At 43.6% G+C, this 16,675-nt stretch overlaps 1 protein-coding gene across 6 annotated transcripts in view; it reads left to right on the top strand.

The window, feature by feature from the left end:
- The first annotated feature begins 263 nt into the window (after positions 1–263).
- Positions 264–16,675, top strand: part of LOC6602595 — a 71,322-nt gene continuing 54,910 nt past the window's right edge. For all 6 annotated transcript variants that reach the window (XM_026990183.1, XM_026990182.1, XM_026990181.1 and 3 more), the window contains exons 1-5: positions 264–433; positions 1,099–1,204; positions 1,269–1,802; positions 2,475–3,376; positions 3,464–3,567. In XM_026990183.1, coding sequence (XP_026845984.1) covers positions 363–433; positions 1,099–1,204; positions 1,269–1,802; positions 2,475–3,376; positions 3,464–3,567 — 1,717 coding nt within the window. In that variant the 5' untranslated portion in view covers positions 264–362. The remainder of the gene's footprint in view (positions 434–1,098; positions 1,205–1,268; positions 1,803–2,474; positions 3,377–3,463; positions 3,568–16,675) is intronic.

Below are 16,675 nucleotides of genomic sequence, written 5' to 3'. Positions count from 1 at the left end.
AAATACCGTTAAATACAGTTACATTTTTTTAAATACAGTAACTTATAGTGTTAATGTACAACTCACAGCACTTTCGGCTAGCCGAAACCACAAGAAAACCCCATTCCGAAAAAAATGTTAGCTTTTGCAGTGAAAACCAAAGCAAAGAAAAACAAAGAATCTTGACAGTGCTGCAAAGCGTATGCTGCACGATAAAGCAAAATCAACTAGATATGGGTGCAAGCGATTAAACATCAGACACACAAAAAAAAACCATCGAAAACGGATTAAGCGCGCAGCTGAAAGACGAGAAGGAGTAACAACCCAAGGATATCGTTTATTAGCAAAGGATCTGCGGGTGCAGACACATAACGCCATGCGCCATGTCAAAACTTCGGCATTACAGGTCCATGGATCAGCCCAGCAGCAGCGGTTGCGTGGCCATCCGCAAAAAGTTAGCAACATTCTACTCAATATCCTTCCTTAGACATCCGAATCAGAAGCAAATAAGATTTATTTTCCATGCTTTCCTCTTCTAAAGTTACTGCTCTTCTAAGGACATCTATAATTTCATGCTTTGGCTAGAACTTTTCACCTCTTCCACCATGCTATAACACTCCACAGCAAGAGACGTCTACATCTCACACTCAACTTCACCACACTAAAAGCTTGGAGCTTTCATTAAAAGTACACCTACGCATGTCCCACACTGCTTTTCCTTTTCCTGCATGTTACTTTGTAAATAAAATATATCAGATTGTAAAGCTTACAGCTGACAGCTGGCAGTTTCCAGCTGTGAGCTTTCAACTTACACCCTTTAACTTGAACTTTGAGCCTTCAACCTTGAGCGCTGAGCTTGGAGCTAGAGCATATTTATAGCTAAAGCTCTCGCCTTAACACCTAAACAGCTTTCAGCTGTTGCTTCTGATGGCAGCAAAATGCAGCAGCAGTCCATTCGCATCCCCCTCCACAAACGCAACACATCCTTTTGCATGGCTGCCACCGCTCCGATCTATACCCAAAGAGATCTGCACAAATACCTATATACTATCTGCCTATAGATAGTCGTATACCAACATGTGTGTGTTCCGTGCTGAGAGTGTACTCGTCTCGTTACAGGACTATGACAGCAGTATGTTTCGTGTGCAACCTGCCCATCATGTCGCACCAGGTGGGTCTGGTGTGGTCAGGTGGCAACGGCTGGGATGACCTCGTCCGCGAACAGGTGAGTGGACTCTGTCCTAGGATAGCTATCAAAGTAATGCGTATTTGCTACTCTGCTCCGTTAGCTGGAGGAGTCAACGATCCGTCAGAGATTAGGCGGACGTCGCGATTCCGCCGCTCAGATCACTACACCACCGAGCACCTCACCGCCGCCAGGACTTCAACGGCGGAGGCGCAGCTCTTTGGCCCAGCTTACTGACATTCTGCGCGAGTGGAGCGGAGGCACCAAGCAACAGACCCAGCAGCAGCAGCAGCAGGCTCAACAACAAGCACGCAACAAGGGCCAGTTAAATCGCCGCGAAACACTCGCCGATCTCGCCCGCAGCTTGCCCTGGCGGACATCCACGACCGATGCGAGCACTGGTGCTGGCGGTGCTGGTGCTGGCTGCAGTTCCAGTGGAGGCAATATCACATACATTGCCCCGCGCAAGCGTCGCGAATCGAGCGCCGATTCCGGCATACGCAGCATCAGATCCCGGCGCGAATCGAACACGGCCGAGTTCGTTAAACATTGGAACAGGCGCGAGAGTACAGCAGTTGAGGAACTGCCTCCGAGCCACATTTCCGTGAATGTCGTTGTCGTCGAAGCTACCAAGAGCGTGAGTTTTTGGAATTGATCAGAGCCCTTGACCTTTCTGTACTCCTGCAGGGCAGCTGGAAGATATAGAGTATGAGTATGCCCTGTAGGACGCCCTTCCTTTTTTTTTTTCATCGATGGGACGTACTTTTTAACTAGAGTTATTAGTACGGATGAAATAGAGTTTTTATTTCCTTGCTCGATTCATCATTAAAATGCCCTGAAAGAAGCATTCCTCTTATTAATTCAAACATATTGCGCCCCTGTACGCTTTGAGAAATGTTGTCGAAGCACTCTAATGACCAGGCTGTAATTAATTTGTACTCGCAGAGCAATGAATGCGTTGTTTTGACGGGACTGTAATTCTTTAAGACGTATGTACATTTTCTCCTGATAAATTGCAGGGAGGCACTGCGTCACATGATCAATGCCGCCGTTTGGGGTAACTGTACTCCGGTACCGATGAGATAGACAGTCAGAGATATAATTATTTTTTGAATATGCCTAGTCTATTGCAAATGCTTTGACGGCAGCCGAAGTTTGATATAGCAATTGCTAGTTTTGACTTGACTCCTTCAAATAATTTCCCAGAAGCCCTAATCCTTCTTCTTTACCAATTGACCTTTGACCTTAAACCCAGCATGCAACTCTTCTCTCTCTTCCCACCGCCTTCCTCTTCTGCCTGGGAACGCAGGCCTCGCGCCGCGGATCCGGGGAGAGCTACTTGTCGAGCAGCCGGCGGGACAGCAATGTCGCCGGCCGCGTGACAACGCCGCCACCGCCACCCAAGAACCAGGTGGCCAAGAAGCGGGACTCGCTTGCCGCCCCGGAGTTCCCCAACTTCCGGCAGGAGCAGCGTCCCTCCACCAGTTCCGCCGGTTCCTGTCACTCCGACTCCGTCTCCGTGCCACTAATCCAGTACCATCAGCAGGTCGACTCCGCATGCCAGGCCCTGCCGCCGCCAACCATCATAACCAGCTCGGTGACGCCGCCGGCCACCAGCCCAACGGCTCCAAAAGGTCGGCGCGACTCCACCACGCAATGCGGCCGCGTCAATCGGCGCGACTCAAAGGCCGGCCACAGTCCGGAGCGGGCACCGCGCATGAACCGTCTCCAGCGTCAGGCCACTGCCTTTGACGAGAGCGTCCTTCCCGGTGGCAGCCGACGCGGTTCCCAGCCGGCCCTCAGCCCGGATCCGCCCGAGGATTGTGAACGCCGTGCTTCACGCCGTGACTCCCTCTCGCCGGACAGCGCCTCGCGCGGAGGACGTCGTGACTCGCGCACCCATCTCTCGCCAGATCGCACACACGAGCGCGACGGCAGCCCCCGGCGGCAAACACTGCGCCGCCAGAGCAGTTCGGCGGCCCGCCACTCGCCCGACTCCAACAGCTGCGGCTCGTCGAGGGATCCCAGTCCCTGCTCACGGCCACCGCCTCTGCCGACTGTTGAACAAAACCAGAGACCTGCCATTAGGCGCCAGTCCACCACAGAGGAGATCCTAATAGCGCGCGGCTTCCGGCGCCAATCCACCACGGAGGAGATGATTCGTTGCCGCAACTTCCGGCGCCAGAGCTCCCAGAGCGACGACGTCTGTCGGTGGGTACAAGGAACAGGCGATCCCAAAGGATCGCCAGGCATTCATTGAGCCATTATTGAGCATCTCTCTTTCTAATCTTGTTATAGCTACCGCGGACGTCGCGATTCATCAGCCCAGATTATTGACGGCACCATCGGCACCATGACCGTGGAGACCACTAGCACTTTCTTCGACTCCAGTACTCAGACAGGTAATTTCTTGTAAAGTTTTTCCATCAAAAAAAATTTCCTTTACCATTATCCATTGCATTCCCATTCCCGTTTTGTATTTCGGTTTCGAAAATGCCGCGCATCGTGAGAAAGTTGCAGTCCTGCCAGCTGGTGGATTAACTGTTGCCAAAAGCTCAACTTTAAAAAGCTTTGGTGTCAGCTTCCAGCAGCTGGCGGGGAAGCCACAACAGCTGTGTATCGCGCAGGGCTGCCAACTTGTGTGTGAATCGTTTCGTTGGTAAAAACGGTGAGAACGAAAACGGCGGGGAGATGCCATGTCACCATGTCAATGGCGGCGCCTGGCCTTCCGTCTGCCATCAGTTGCTGTTGAAAACGCAGACGTGCCACAAGAACCAGGCATAGTTCGCACCCGAGTCCTCGTTCGAGTTCGAGTCCGAGCCGGCATCCAGACCCCAGAGCGTGTCCCGTGCTCGAAATCGTAAACTGTAAATACAAATCAAAAGTTTGTTGTCGCTGCTCCCCACCCCTCTTCGTCCACCGCTCTCTGGCCGTCTCTCCACCCACAAGCCGCCCAGCCTTGCTACCGCCGACGTTCGCGCTCTTATCGCTCGGTCCGTGCGCATTAGTGTGCGATTCTCTGTACCACTGTGTGCGTGCGTGTGTGTGCAGGATATACAATATATTTTTCTCAATTTTTTTTCGGTGTGTGAACATTTTGTTGTGTTTTGTTTGAATTGTTGCTGTGGGTGGCAGTGAGCCTTTGAGTGCAGTTTCGTCGACAAACAGCAGCGACGTGGCCCAGTACGTTGACGTTGGCAGTGACGGCGTTGCGTCGCTGCGCAGCGGCCGTCGCCAGCCGTCGAGCAGTAGTGCCAGCAGCAGCAGCAAATGTAGTCGCAGCGGTCTGTATAAATCTTCATACATATCATCATATCTGAAGGACATACATACGTACATAGTATGTACATATATACATGGCATACATCTCGTCGATGCGAAGAGTGGAATTCCTCAAGTCCCACTCTAGCACACAGTCGCATTTCATCCCAGAACTTTAATGAATGAAAGTGCAATGTCCTTCTATCTGTGTGCCAGTCTTTTTCTGAATGAGTGCTGCCTTTTATACCTCATGGTCTCTCTGTCTCTTTCTCCCTCTCTCCATCTCTCTCTCTCTCTCTCTCTCTCTCTCTCTCTATCTCTCTCCGTCTCTTTTCTGTTATGAATGAACTACGAATGGAGTTTTGTGTGACAGCCAACAATGACAAACGCACAGTACAGAGACACAGGCTGAGACCTACACTGAGACACAGACCGCGAACCAGACCGAGACCCAGATATCGATATGGATGGTGCAACAAGTTTTCGGACCCAAGTTGCTCCAATAGTGATAGTGGTTGAACCTGTTGCCAGACGAGAGCTTAATCAATTCCCCTTTTACCCCTGGAAATCGGAGACAAATCCATGCAGAAAGAGTAGCAGAGTAAGTTCAGAGCTAATTTGGAATGGATGGCAGAGTGCAGCAGTAATGGGCCGGTCAATTAGGCACAATTGGTGTCCTGGCAAAGGATTTGGCGATGTCTGGACCATCGGGCTAATTGATTCTGAGTGGGAGCCCAGTGGGAGAGAAGAGATTAGACGAATAAACACTTCCAACACTTGCCTAAATCCGTAATATTAGAGAGAAGATTTTCATGAAAATTTCGTCTAAAATTTCGCAATCAGCTTTGGGACAAAGCTACAGTAGAAATATCCAGGGTATGGTAATTGGAAAAATGTTATGCTAATGTTAACAAAAATAAATAAATAGGAGGATGAACCGATACATCCTCCTTCCGAAGTGAGTCGGGATTCTTAAAACGTACAGCTCTGGATGTGCTGTTCGTGCGAAAAGTAATTTCCGGCACATTTCTGGCACATGTGATTGATCAGGTTATAGAACGAACTTTATTTCCACTCAATTAAAGATGGGCACAGATGGTGGTATATAGAAGAAAGATTAATAAGATTTCTTAAATTACAGTAGCCAATCTAATTCCAGATAAAGATTTTAAGTTCTATCAGCTATCAATGGCAAAGTGCTTTGGCTCAGGTACTTTCAAGAACCCTTTTCCTTAAACTCATTTAAAGAGTAACCTAAAAAGTGTATTCCCAAGTCAAAGCTGTCCATTTGAAGATGAATTACTTAGACCAATTGCCACAAACAATCCATTAGCCTACGAAAATACGAAAATACCAATTGACAAAACAGAACGAAAGAAGGACGACACGAAGGAATACTGACAGCAATCACCAATTGACAGTCCATATACCAGTTAGTACACTAACCACCTTCGATTATATTCATTTTTATAATTGAGTTTTTACGATACACAAAAAAACTAAAAGAGAGAACCGGTTGAGGCCATCGGGTCGTCACGACGGGGTCATTCAGGCACGAAATTAACGTTAATTTATGGCCAAAGAGTAAATTATTTTCCCAAAGAGGGACACTTTTGTTACGAAATTTAGGATTGATTAAGAATGATGACGAAAGTGCCGACCACAACTGTAAAGCAAAACGAGAGGGAACGATGTGAGTTGCTGCGGACACCGCAACTCTACAGTTATACCCGATACTTAGTCAGAATGGCTCTCCTCCGGAAAACGCCGCTAATATTAAACGACACGACAAAGAGTGCGTGCGAGAGAGACAGACAATCAGTCTGAGCGTGACGTCGGGCGATTCGTAGCCACTGCAAATTGATTTGTTGCTTTTGGCTATAAAAATAATCCGATCTGATCTAGATTCCTCAACCGGATAGAAATGGTCATTCTCTATGATTCTGCGTTTTTAGTTTTCTCGATTCTGCAAGATTGTGAATGCAACAGATTTTCGGCTTTTGTGGAGGCGGAAGGGGGTGGGGCGAAATTTTGAGATATACGTTTTATAGTGAGATCTAACAGAAGTGTGGATACCAAATTTGGTTACTCTAGCCTCAATAGTCTCTGAGATTTGTGGATGCCCCAGATTTTCGTCCTTTGCGGGGGCGGAAGGGGGTGTGGCGAAATTTTGACACAAAACGATCAAGGTCCGATATCACAGGAGTGTGGATACCAAATTTGGTTACTCTGGCTCTTATAGGTTCTGAGATCCTTAAACTCATATTTTGCAATTGGCAAAAGCGACCATGAAACCGGTGTGTTAGAGAGAGACAGAGCGAGAAAGAATGAAATTGTTTTCTTGATTCTGGCTATAATAATTATACGATCTGGTTGAGATTTTACACTCTAGAACATATAGTCATCCTCTGCGATTCTGCGTTTTTGGTTTTATCGTATCTTTAAAAATGTGGATGCCACAGACTTTCGTTCTTTGTGGGGGCGGAAGTGGGCGGGGCGAAGTTTTGAAATATTTTTGTAGCAGTGACATATCACAGAAGTCTGGATCCAAAACATCGTTGCTCTAGCTCTTATAGTCTTTGAGCACTAGGCGCTAATAGGGACGGACAGACGGACAGAGAGACATGGCTCAATCGACTCGGCTATTGATGCTGATCAAGAATATATATGGGGTCGGAAACGATTCCTTCTGGACGTTACACACATCCACTTTTACCACAAATCTAATATACCCCAATACTCATTTTAAGTATCGGGTATAATTAGGTATTAAATTTGGATATTGTAAATCAAATGGAGAATGCCTATTCCTTTTCCTCCGAGACACAATTAGAGACTTTTTAAGTCGAATATGCTCCTACAATTGTGTTCGATAATTAAGAAAAGGTTTCCTCAAAATAGCCAGATATTCTCTAAATTTCTCTGAGAGACTTCTTTTTCAAGGTCAGGGTCATAGTTTCCCCACGAACGCCCCACGAAGGTCAAGGTCATACTCTTATGAACGTCCAATTGTTTGGTTTTATTTTTTTTTTAGCGGAAGCGTTTCCGCCCCAAAATTTATCATAGTATTTAGAATATATATTGATCAGCATCAATAGCCGAGTCGATAGAGCCATTTCTGTCTGTCTCTCCGTCCGTTTGTCCATCTTGCTTGACGCCTAGTTCTCAGAGACTGAGCTAAAGCAACGAAATGTAACCAGACTCCTGTGATGTCACTCTGAATCAAGTTTGCTTCAAAATTTTGCCACGCCCTATACTGCCCCCACAAATTTCAAGATACAAGAAAGAAAGAAGCAGAATCGTAGAAAATGACCATATCTAGCAGACTGTCAAATCTGGATCAGATCGGATTATTATTACAGCCAGAGGGAACAAATAAATTTGCAGTGGCTAGACAACGCCGTCTCTCTCTCGCACAGTCTTTGTCGTAAATGGTTCTCCTTCTGGCGGAAGGAGTGTCGGGTATAAATGTAGAGTTGCGGTCGTAGCTGCCATTTACAACGTTCCATACGTTAAAAGCATACGAACGTACGTTTTTGTGGAGTGGATTGGCTGATTCATTGGGTGATTGATTGGTAAGTGAATGAGAGAACCAACTGATGGATAGACTGAGCTATCGCAGTCTTGGCCCCTGGTCCCTGCCCAAAGGTGGGCCCTCCTGTGCAGCTCATAAAAGAGCTCGTAATCGAATGAGTTACCAGCAGCTGCCCATCGATTAGAAATTCTAAAGTTTTCAAATCATTTCTGGCCATAAAATTCAAATTGTTACGACGCCAGCAGCAGTGGACATAAACAGGAATCGCAGGAAAGTGAAATAAGAATCTCTATCATAAATGTCCGAGGCTTTATATACCCTTGGAAATGTAGCGTTTCTATGGCAGGGGTTTGTGATATAATCATTCAAAAGATTTGAATTGTAATAATATAATATTAAAGTTCTAAAGTACTGAAGGACATTGCGATATCGACTCGACTCAAGGATGTACAGGATACCGTATAGAGTCAATCACTTATAATAACCTTATCAAGGGTATCAAATTGTCAGGTTCGGGTTTCGTAACAGCATAGGCCCAGGCCCATTTCCAAGTCCTGGCTCAATCAAACCGATAATTATGGACTCTACCTGACTGACTGGGTTCTAACCTACTACACCCCCCACACTCCAGCAACAGTAGTAGGCGTGGCAGCCGCACGAATGTATAATGTCATTAACAGCTGTCACTTTCTTTAGCCTCTCGTTGGGCTGTTGAAACATTTGACAGTCAAACTGGATAGGGATGGGACCTCGGCGGAGTAGAGAGGAGGAGCTTGAGTGTCCCATAAAAAGTGGCCAAAAATAACAAGAAACAAATAAACGGAAGACAGCAGCAGGTCAGGACACGGTCATGGACAGGCCAATGGCTAGAGTGTGGTCCTGGGACTAAGCCTCCTGAGTGGGGTGGTTGGGGAGGTGGCCAAATGCAATAAAAATGATGATAATAATAATATTGAGATAGCAGTTCAGTTTCGTGGTAATGGCTCGCGTTTATTTGCCAAACAAGAAAGTTGTATATTGTCCTGTCCTGTCCTGTCTTTTCGTCCTCCTCTACATCTCCAAATTGCTGGCAGAAACCCTGCGTCAATCATACGCACCTTTGTACGCACTAAAATGCTAACGAACACCGCGTGGTGCACTGGGTCCTCGGGTAGTTGGTGGCAGCTTAATACCCGACCAAATCAATAGATTTCAATAGAGGCCTTTCAATTTCTCAACTCCCAATTGTTGGTCGAATCAGGCTTTCTATCAGTAAATCCGATAATTTAGTATGAGAGCGCAAGCGTCTGATGGATATATGAAAGGTTTTTCAAACGAAGTCAGTTAAATTTAAGATCACATACCAAATAAACCTAAAAATATCTGATTGTTTTCTGATTGTTGAAATCATAGTGAGGACTGTACCATATCACTCATGGCGTATGCTTATCCCTTTATCTTACGTTAAAGGTTCTTCATAAAGTTAATATATCACGACGACTCAATAACAGAATCAGGTCATAATTCGAATGATCCCATAAATATCTGATTGATAATTGGCTTTTTGATTGGATTTTCTGAAAGTTTTGAATACGTAGTATACGCATATCGGCATACCCTTGCTACTTTCTCTCGAAAGTCTGTATATTTCACATGCAATCCGGTTGATCTAATGGCAGTAATTTCCCCTGCATTCTCTTGCGGCTATTTTTATAAAATCAAATGAACACACAACTCGAAGCATGCCAAGAAAGAGTCGAGCCAAAAAATAAACAAAAAAAACCAATAAAAAAGGAAAAGAGAGGAAATACATCTCACTAATTGAAGTAATGCCGGTTGGCTAGTAAGGGGTGGTATTATCGTGGGTCAGGGGCGCAGTAGTTCCAGTAGGTGATGGGTTGGTTTCGGCGCAGACAGAATGTTTGACTTTGGCTCAATTAACGCCGCACGGTGAATGGTCGACTCATAGATTCATTAAAATACAGCACACAAGACAGGACAGGACGAGACTCGACTGGACTGGACTGGCCTGAAGGCCCACACCCACATGAAGAAGGGCAGGGAAGGGAAAAGAAAAGTGTGTGTGTGTGTATGTATTTAAGTAATTTGGATCAAACATGCAGTCCTGCGGGAAAGAAGGCAACGGCGAGGACAATAGCAAATCACCTGACCCATTAACCACCAATGTTTACAATTTCTGTGTGTATGCCTGTCTCTTTTGTTCAATCTCTCTCCATCTCCCTCTCTCACTATCTATCTGTGTATGTATGCGTGTGCGCTTGCGGGTGTTGATGTTTGAAGACCGAGTCGTAGTCGTAGCCGGAATATAACTTACCAGATGTTAAGAATTTAATTAAGTTCCTTTCTGAGATGATAAGCTAAAAATGCTGTACTCAGACATGAAGATATACAGACAATACATACATATGGATATACATATTTCATATATATATGTATATATATACATATATATACTCGTACAAAATAGTTGTAGTTGTAATAGTCCAAAACCCCCATGAAAAGGTAGCATTCAATAGATTTAAAAAATGTATGTATGTATAACCAACTGGCTTTTGGGCACAATTCTGCATTTGAATAAGTAATAAGCTATTTCCCCGTGCAGGTTAGGGTGTGGACCTGTAGACCAATCGATCATAAACCAACAAATCAAAACGCAATTAGAAACGAGGGGGAACGCTGTGAGTTGCTGCGGACACCGCAACTCTACAGTTATACCCGATACTTAGTCAGTATGGCTCTCCTCCGGCAGACGCCGCTAATATTAAACGACACGACAAAGAGTGCGTGCGAGAGAGACAGAAAATCAGTCTGAGCGTGACGTCGGGCGCTGCGTAGCCACTGCAAATTGATTTGTTCCTTTTGGCTATTAAAAATGATCTGATCTGATCCAGATTCAGCAATCTGATAGATATGGTCATTATCTATGATTCTGCGTTTTTAGTTTTCTCAAATCTGCAATATTGTGGATGCAACAGATTTTCGTCCTTTGTGGGGGCGGAAGGGGGTGGGGCGAAATTTTGAGATATACGTTTTATAAAGAGATCTAACAGGAGTGCGGATACCAAATTTGGTTACTCTAGTCTTAATAGTCTCTGAGATTTGTGGTTGCCTCAGATTTTCGTCCTTTGCGGGGGCGGAAGGGGGTGTGGCGAAATTTGGACATGAAACGGTCAAGGTCCGATATCACAGGAGTGTGGATACCAAATTTGGTTGCTCTGGCTTTTATAGGTTCTGAGATCCTTGAACTCATATTTTGCAATTGGCAAAACCGACCATGAAACCTGTGTGTTAGAGTGAGACAGAGCGAGAAAGAGTGAAATTGTTTTCGTGATTCTGGCTATAATAATTATACGATCTGGTTCAAACTTTGCACTCTGTAAGATATAGTCATCTTCTACGATTCTGCGTTTTTAGTTTTCTCGTATCGTCGAAATTGTGTATGCCACAGATTTTCGCCCTTTGTGGGGGCGGAAGTGGGCGGGGCACAGTTTTGAAATATTTTTGTAGCAGTGACATATCACAGAAGTCTGGATCCAAAACATCGTTCCTCTAGCTCTTATAGTCTTTCAGCACTAGGCGCTGAAGGGGACGGACAGACGGACGGACGGACAGACGGACAGACAGACATGGCTCAATCGACTCGGCTATTGATGCTGATCAAGAATATATATACTTTATGGGGTCGGAAACGATTCCTTCTGGACGTTACACACATCCACTTTTACCACAAATCTAATATACCCCAATACTCATTTTGAGTATCGGGTATAAAAACCCCACTGATATACGAAGGCGGTCCTAAATGTTTTCAGCCTGACAATGAAGACGACCTCCTGTGTTAGACAAACTGTTGTTTTGATCAGGCATATTTTAATGTGTAACTCCATCGAAACTAATATGATTTTGTAGGGGATGATAGTGTGATAAAATAATTCTCAAAGTAGGAAATAGTCAATTGGGTGTAAATCCACAGCTCCACATAGCGCTCTACTCGTTACATCATGGTTGATTACGTTCTACTTCAATCATAAAAACACATTGTTGATTTACTGTATTTCCACCCAAAAACATTTGCCACCAACCCATGAAGCAGTGGCTCAAGCGAACCACAGAGTCGATACGAAAGGGTTCCTGTCAGCAAATCTGGAAGGAGAACGATGGCTGTAGAATAGGTGTGAAGGGATACAAAAAATGTGGCAAGAAAAACCGCAACATGCTGTCGCTTTGCTAATTGGAGCAGCCAAACGACTCTGACACCAGCAAGGATAGACTCAGTCGGCTGGGGAGAACAAGGAGTTGTGGGTAGATACTAGAGTCTGGGGACCAACGACTGGGGCACGAAGGATGAGCATGACGTGGCAGATGAAAATAATTACAAAACAGTTTACTCAATAAAATTCCAAGTGATTTAACTACAACAAGAAAGAAGACGCAGAACCAAGACGTGGACGGAGGGGACAGAAGTCGAGGAAGAGACGAGGATGAGACGAGGCAGGGACGAGGGAGGATGGCAGGAGCAGCATGACAAAGACGGAAGCGAACAGAATGGGGCCAAAAGGGACAAGGGCAAGAGCAGGGGGGCGACAGTAAGAGTAGAGCTGACATTGATTGAGCGAGGATGTGAGTAAATGGCAGAGATTGTTGGCCATTAAAAGCCGTGGACCAGGGACTAGGGACCACGACCAGTATTAAACCCCCTGAATCACCTTAACTCTATTCAGCTCCACCTCAGGACACCTCTGCTAATATATCTGGCACGCAAGTCTCTGCCACGAACGCAACCACGCATGCATATTAAAACGAGGGGAACGTTGTGAGTGGGTGCTACGGCCGTGACTCTACATTAATACCCGATCGGGACAGACAGACATACATGGCTTAACCGACTCGACTATTGATGCTGATCAAGAAGTAGTATATATATACATATATATATATATATACATATATATATATATATATATATATATAGATATACATAAAGTATATACTTTATGTGGTCGGAAACGCTTCCTTCCGGACGTTACACACATCCTTTCCCCACAAATCGAACATCCCTAAAATATACTCTTTTTGAGTATCGGGGGTAGAAAAAAAGATAAGAAATAACATTAGTTCCAACTGAAAGACACTCGCTGCAAAAAAATTGTACCCTGAACTATTCTGTAGAGCTTTCTACATTTTTCGATTTTATTTGATCAAAAATATACTTATGTATGTACGTATTTATGTACAGTTGTATACAACATATGGGTTCTGCATGTTGCATAGTACGTTTTCACAAGCACTCTAGATATTTGTAAGCAGAAAGATTCCTTTAACCGAAGACATGATTTGATCAAACTTTTCTATTCTTCGTTTCGGCACGCAAATATAAATTTCTACACGCACACACAACTATATCTTATGTCCCATAGCCCATATCCATTTGGTGTATCGGTGAATGTGGGTGTGTGTGTGTGTATCAAAATAGTTGCGAGCTTTGAACTTTTGTTTCACTTTGGGTTACTTACGCGTACACCCGCATCCGAACCTCTCGAGCCCGAAACCGAACTAGCAAATCTTACATTCTCTTTGCCGCCAGGAGCCTGAAATCAACATGTGGCCCACAGACCCAATTTTTCCTATCATTTTAATAATATGTATTCTTTTGAAAAACAAAGTTTTTATGCAAATTGCATGGCTTAGATGATCAGATGAGGTGCGGTATGCTGTGGTATGGTGTGGCGCAGTATAGTTGAGTGTGGCGTAGTGGAAGTGTTTCTGGAATAGATTAACACAATTCTCTCTTTGAAACTTAAGTGGCGTCTGGGGTCGAAATTTTAGCTGGGTATAATTCGAGGTCGGGGAGACCACGGAAACAGGAACTTTGTTTATGCCGAACTAGTCGAATTATCATATTGTTCATATTGATAAGTATCTACGCTTCTAGAGGAATGGACTCTTCCTAGGGGAATGGACTCTAAAATGTCATATATCTGTTAGGAAATGGCCTTAATTGGAAACTATTTGAAGTGAAGTGAACACTCTTAAATTACACTCTTATTCCATTCCGTTCCATTCGACTTATAGATCTGCAAGCTTTCTAAAAATAAACTGATTGACCCGTTTATCATTTTTATCATTCTTTTTGGCGTTTCACTTCTCTATTGGTGAAATCATGCGAAAATGTCCGCCTTTCAGGCACTCTTTCTTAATTTTTTGGCTCTTTGCCGACCGATCATTCAACAAGTGCGAAAATTCCGCCTCATGTTTATAAATCAAATTTGCGGTGCTCGACACAAGCCGCCTGCATCCCGTCAGCCCCAAAAATTAATCACAACTCATTCCGTGCGTGGCGTCCAATGAGCCTTAAATCCATTTGCGTCGTAGGCTGTCGAATGGAGCCCAAATAGGGCGGCCGGGCCTGCAAATGTGTGTGTGCTGGGGCTACGTGGGAGCATCGGGAGGATGAATTGGTATTGGTGTGAGGATGGGACTGAGAGTGTGAAGATGCTGGCTTTTGGAGCATTTAGTCGACCTCAGCGAAACATTTTCGCGCACGTTTGTTCCATATAAAGCCGCATTATGCAAAAATGATGCCGCAAAAAAAATATTTCACGGGACGACTTTGAAATTTATTGTTGCATACTTCGTCTTTTAATTTTTTCACTCTTATATATTTATTTACGCTAAAAGTTTACACCTCTGTTTATTGCGCTAGTCACTTTTCGAATTTGTGTAGAAAAATATTTTCTTAAATCTGATAAATATCATTTAACTTTTTTAGAGAAGCTTACGTTATTCTTATAATTGTAATGTAACATAATTTTGTACTGTTTTATTACTTTTATAAATTTTATTTATTTGTTCTATTATTTTTTTTATTTTATTTTTTTTTTTTTTAAGTGAATTTGTTAAATAATTTTATTGATTTCCTAAGAGCTTTTGGTTTTGATGCTATGGGGAAGATTGTTCCATAAGCGGATAGCGTTAATGAAGAACTGCCTCTTCGAGCAAAGCGTTTGAATTCGAGGGCATAGGTAATTGTTTGCTCTTTGTGAAGTAGGGGGCTAAGATTGCGGTAAAGGTAAATGGTTCTTGGTAAATCTATCCAGGAAGTCAACTTCAGGTCAACTATTCCGCAGGACAGGTGTGAAAAGCCTACTCCTAATGTGCGCAAGTCACAAGTAAGCGTCACAATGACCAAAAATTTCTACACCAAAAAAGAGAGGGTGGGGCTGAGAATGACTTTAGCAATTAATAGTCTTATTTTTACTGGCAAAAAAGTTGTAGATGCTGAGAGCTGACGCAACAGACCAGTTGCCTTTTATATACATACTCGTATGTTTACTCCATGACAGAGTACTACTGAATGTTATCCCCAGATTAACTGCACAGTCTTTCGTTGGAAACAGGCCAGTTGCCTTTTATATACATACTCGTATGTTTACTCCATGACAGAGTACTACTGAATGTTATCCCCAGATTAACTGCACAGTCTTTCGTTGGAAACAGGTGTATTGCCTATGCCTACATTCTCGAGATCCCTTGTATCAATCAGTTCTTGGGCAATTGTATTTCATTAACGGGACAACTAACATTAACTTGGACATCATCATCATATATAAATTTACTTCACAGTCACACAAGACACTGGGTTAGATCATTAACATACATATATGGAAAACAATAGGGGGGCTAGAACTAATCCCTGAGGGAGTTCCACCTAAAAGTGGAAGCATATGTACCGGATACTACTGCCTGCAATCAATTTGTTAGGTACGATCTAACAAAATTGCCCGCAGTCCCTGAGAAGTTGAATAAGTTTTTCAGTTTTGTGCAAAGAATAGCCAAAGAACGCCTTACTGTGGTCTAGAAGTGTTAAAAACGTAACCCAGCTCTTATCGAGTTGCTGTCGAATATCTTCGACAATATCCGCTATAGCGCTTAAACAATTTTTTTTTTCGAAAACCTGACTGGTTGTAGCTTAATATCGAGTTTGTTAGTCAGGTAGTTTTCAATCTGTGAGAACATGAGATTTCCAGGAACGTTTGAAAGGAACGGAAGTATTGCAATGGACCTAAAGCCATTGCTAGGTTTTCGGATCGGTAAAATTTTCGCTTCACCTTAAGTATACACGCAAGGGCATCACCTTGATTGATACACACAAAGCTAAAACTATTATCTATTCAGGTAATTGTTGCTTGTCGCTTCATGTACATCAACTATCGAGAACTTTTTGTTAAGTTCTTCGACATTTATATCAAGCTCAGTCTTTTGTTTACATTTGCCTATTCCTATAAAATTCATTTCACGCCATCTTTGCTTAATGATAGAGCAATTTTGGAACTTAGATTTATAGTAATCACGCTTAGCAGATCTCATAATTTTGTTAACATTTACTGTAGACAGAATCTCGCTAAAAAGTTATTTTTTGTATCTCGTTGTTAAACCATGGAATTTGTCTTGGTTTGGTGATTTTGGTTTTTAGTGGTACAAATTTGTTGAAAAAGTACTGAATATTGTTGTTCAAAAGCATCAATTGACAATGCACAAGGGGAGAGAGGTAAATGGATGCCCATTCAATTCTAGATCAAGTCCATTATGGTAAATAATTCGAGAAAGATTAGCACGAAAGTTTTTAAGAGAACTAGATATGCATTAAAAATAAATATAAAAATAAAAATACCACTACAATTACTAATTGCTAGAAAGGTGTGTAAGGATTAGAA

The sequence above is a fragment of the Drosophila persimilis genome, unplaced genomic scaffold (assembly GCF_003286085.1).
Source record: "Drosophila persimilis strain 14011-0111.01,24,50 unplaced genomic scaffold, DperRS2 tig00000520-arrow-pilon, whole genome shotgun sequence".
NCBI classification, from domain to species: Eukaryota; Metazoa; Arthropoda; class Insecta; order Diptera; family Drosophilidae; genus Drosophila; species Drosophila persimilis.
This window is presented reverse-complemented; position numbering and strand designations above follow the sequence as displayed.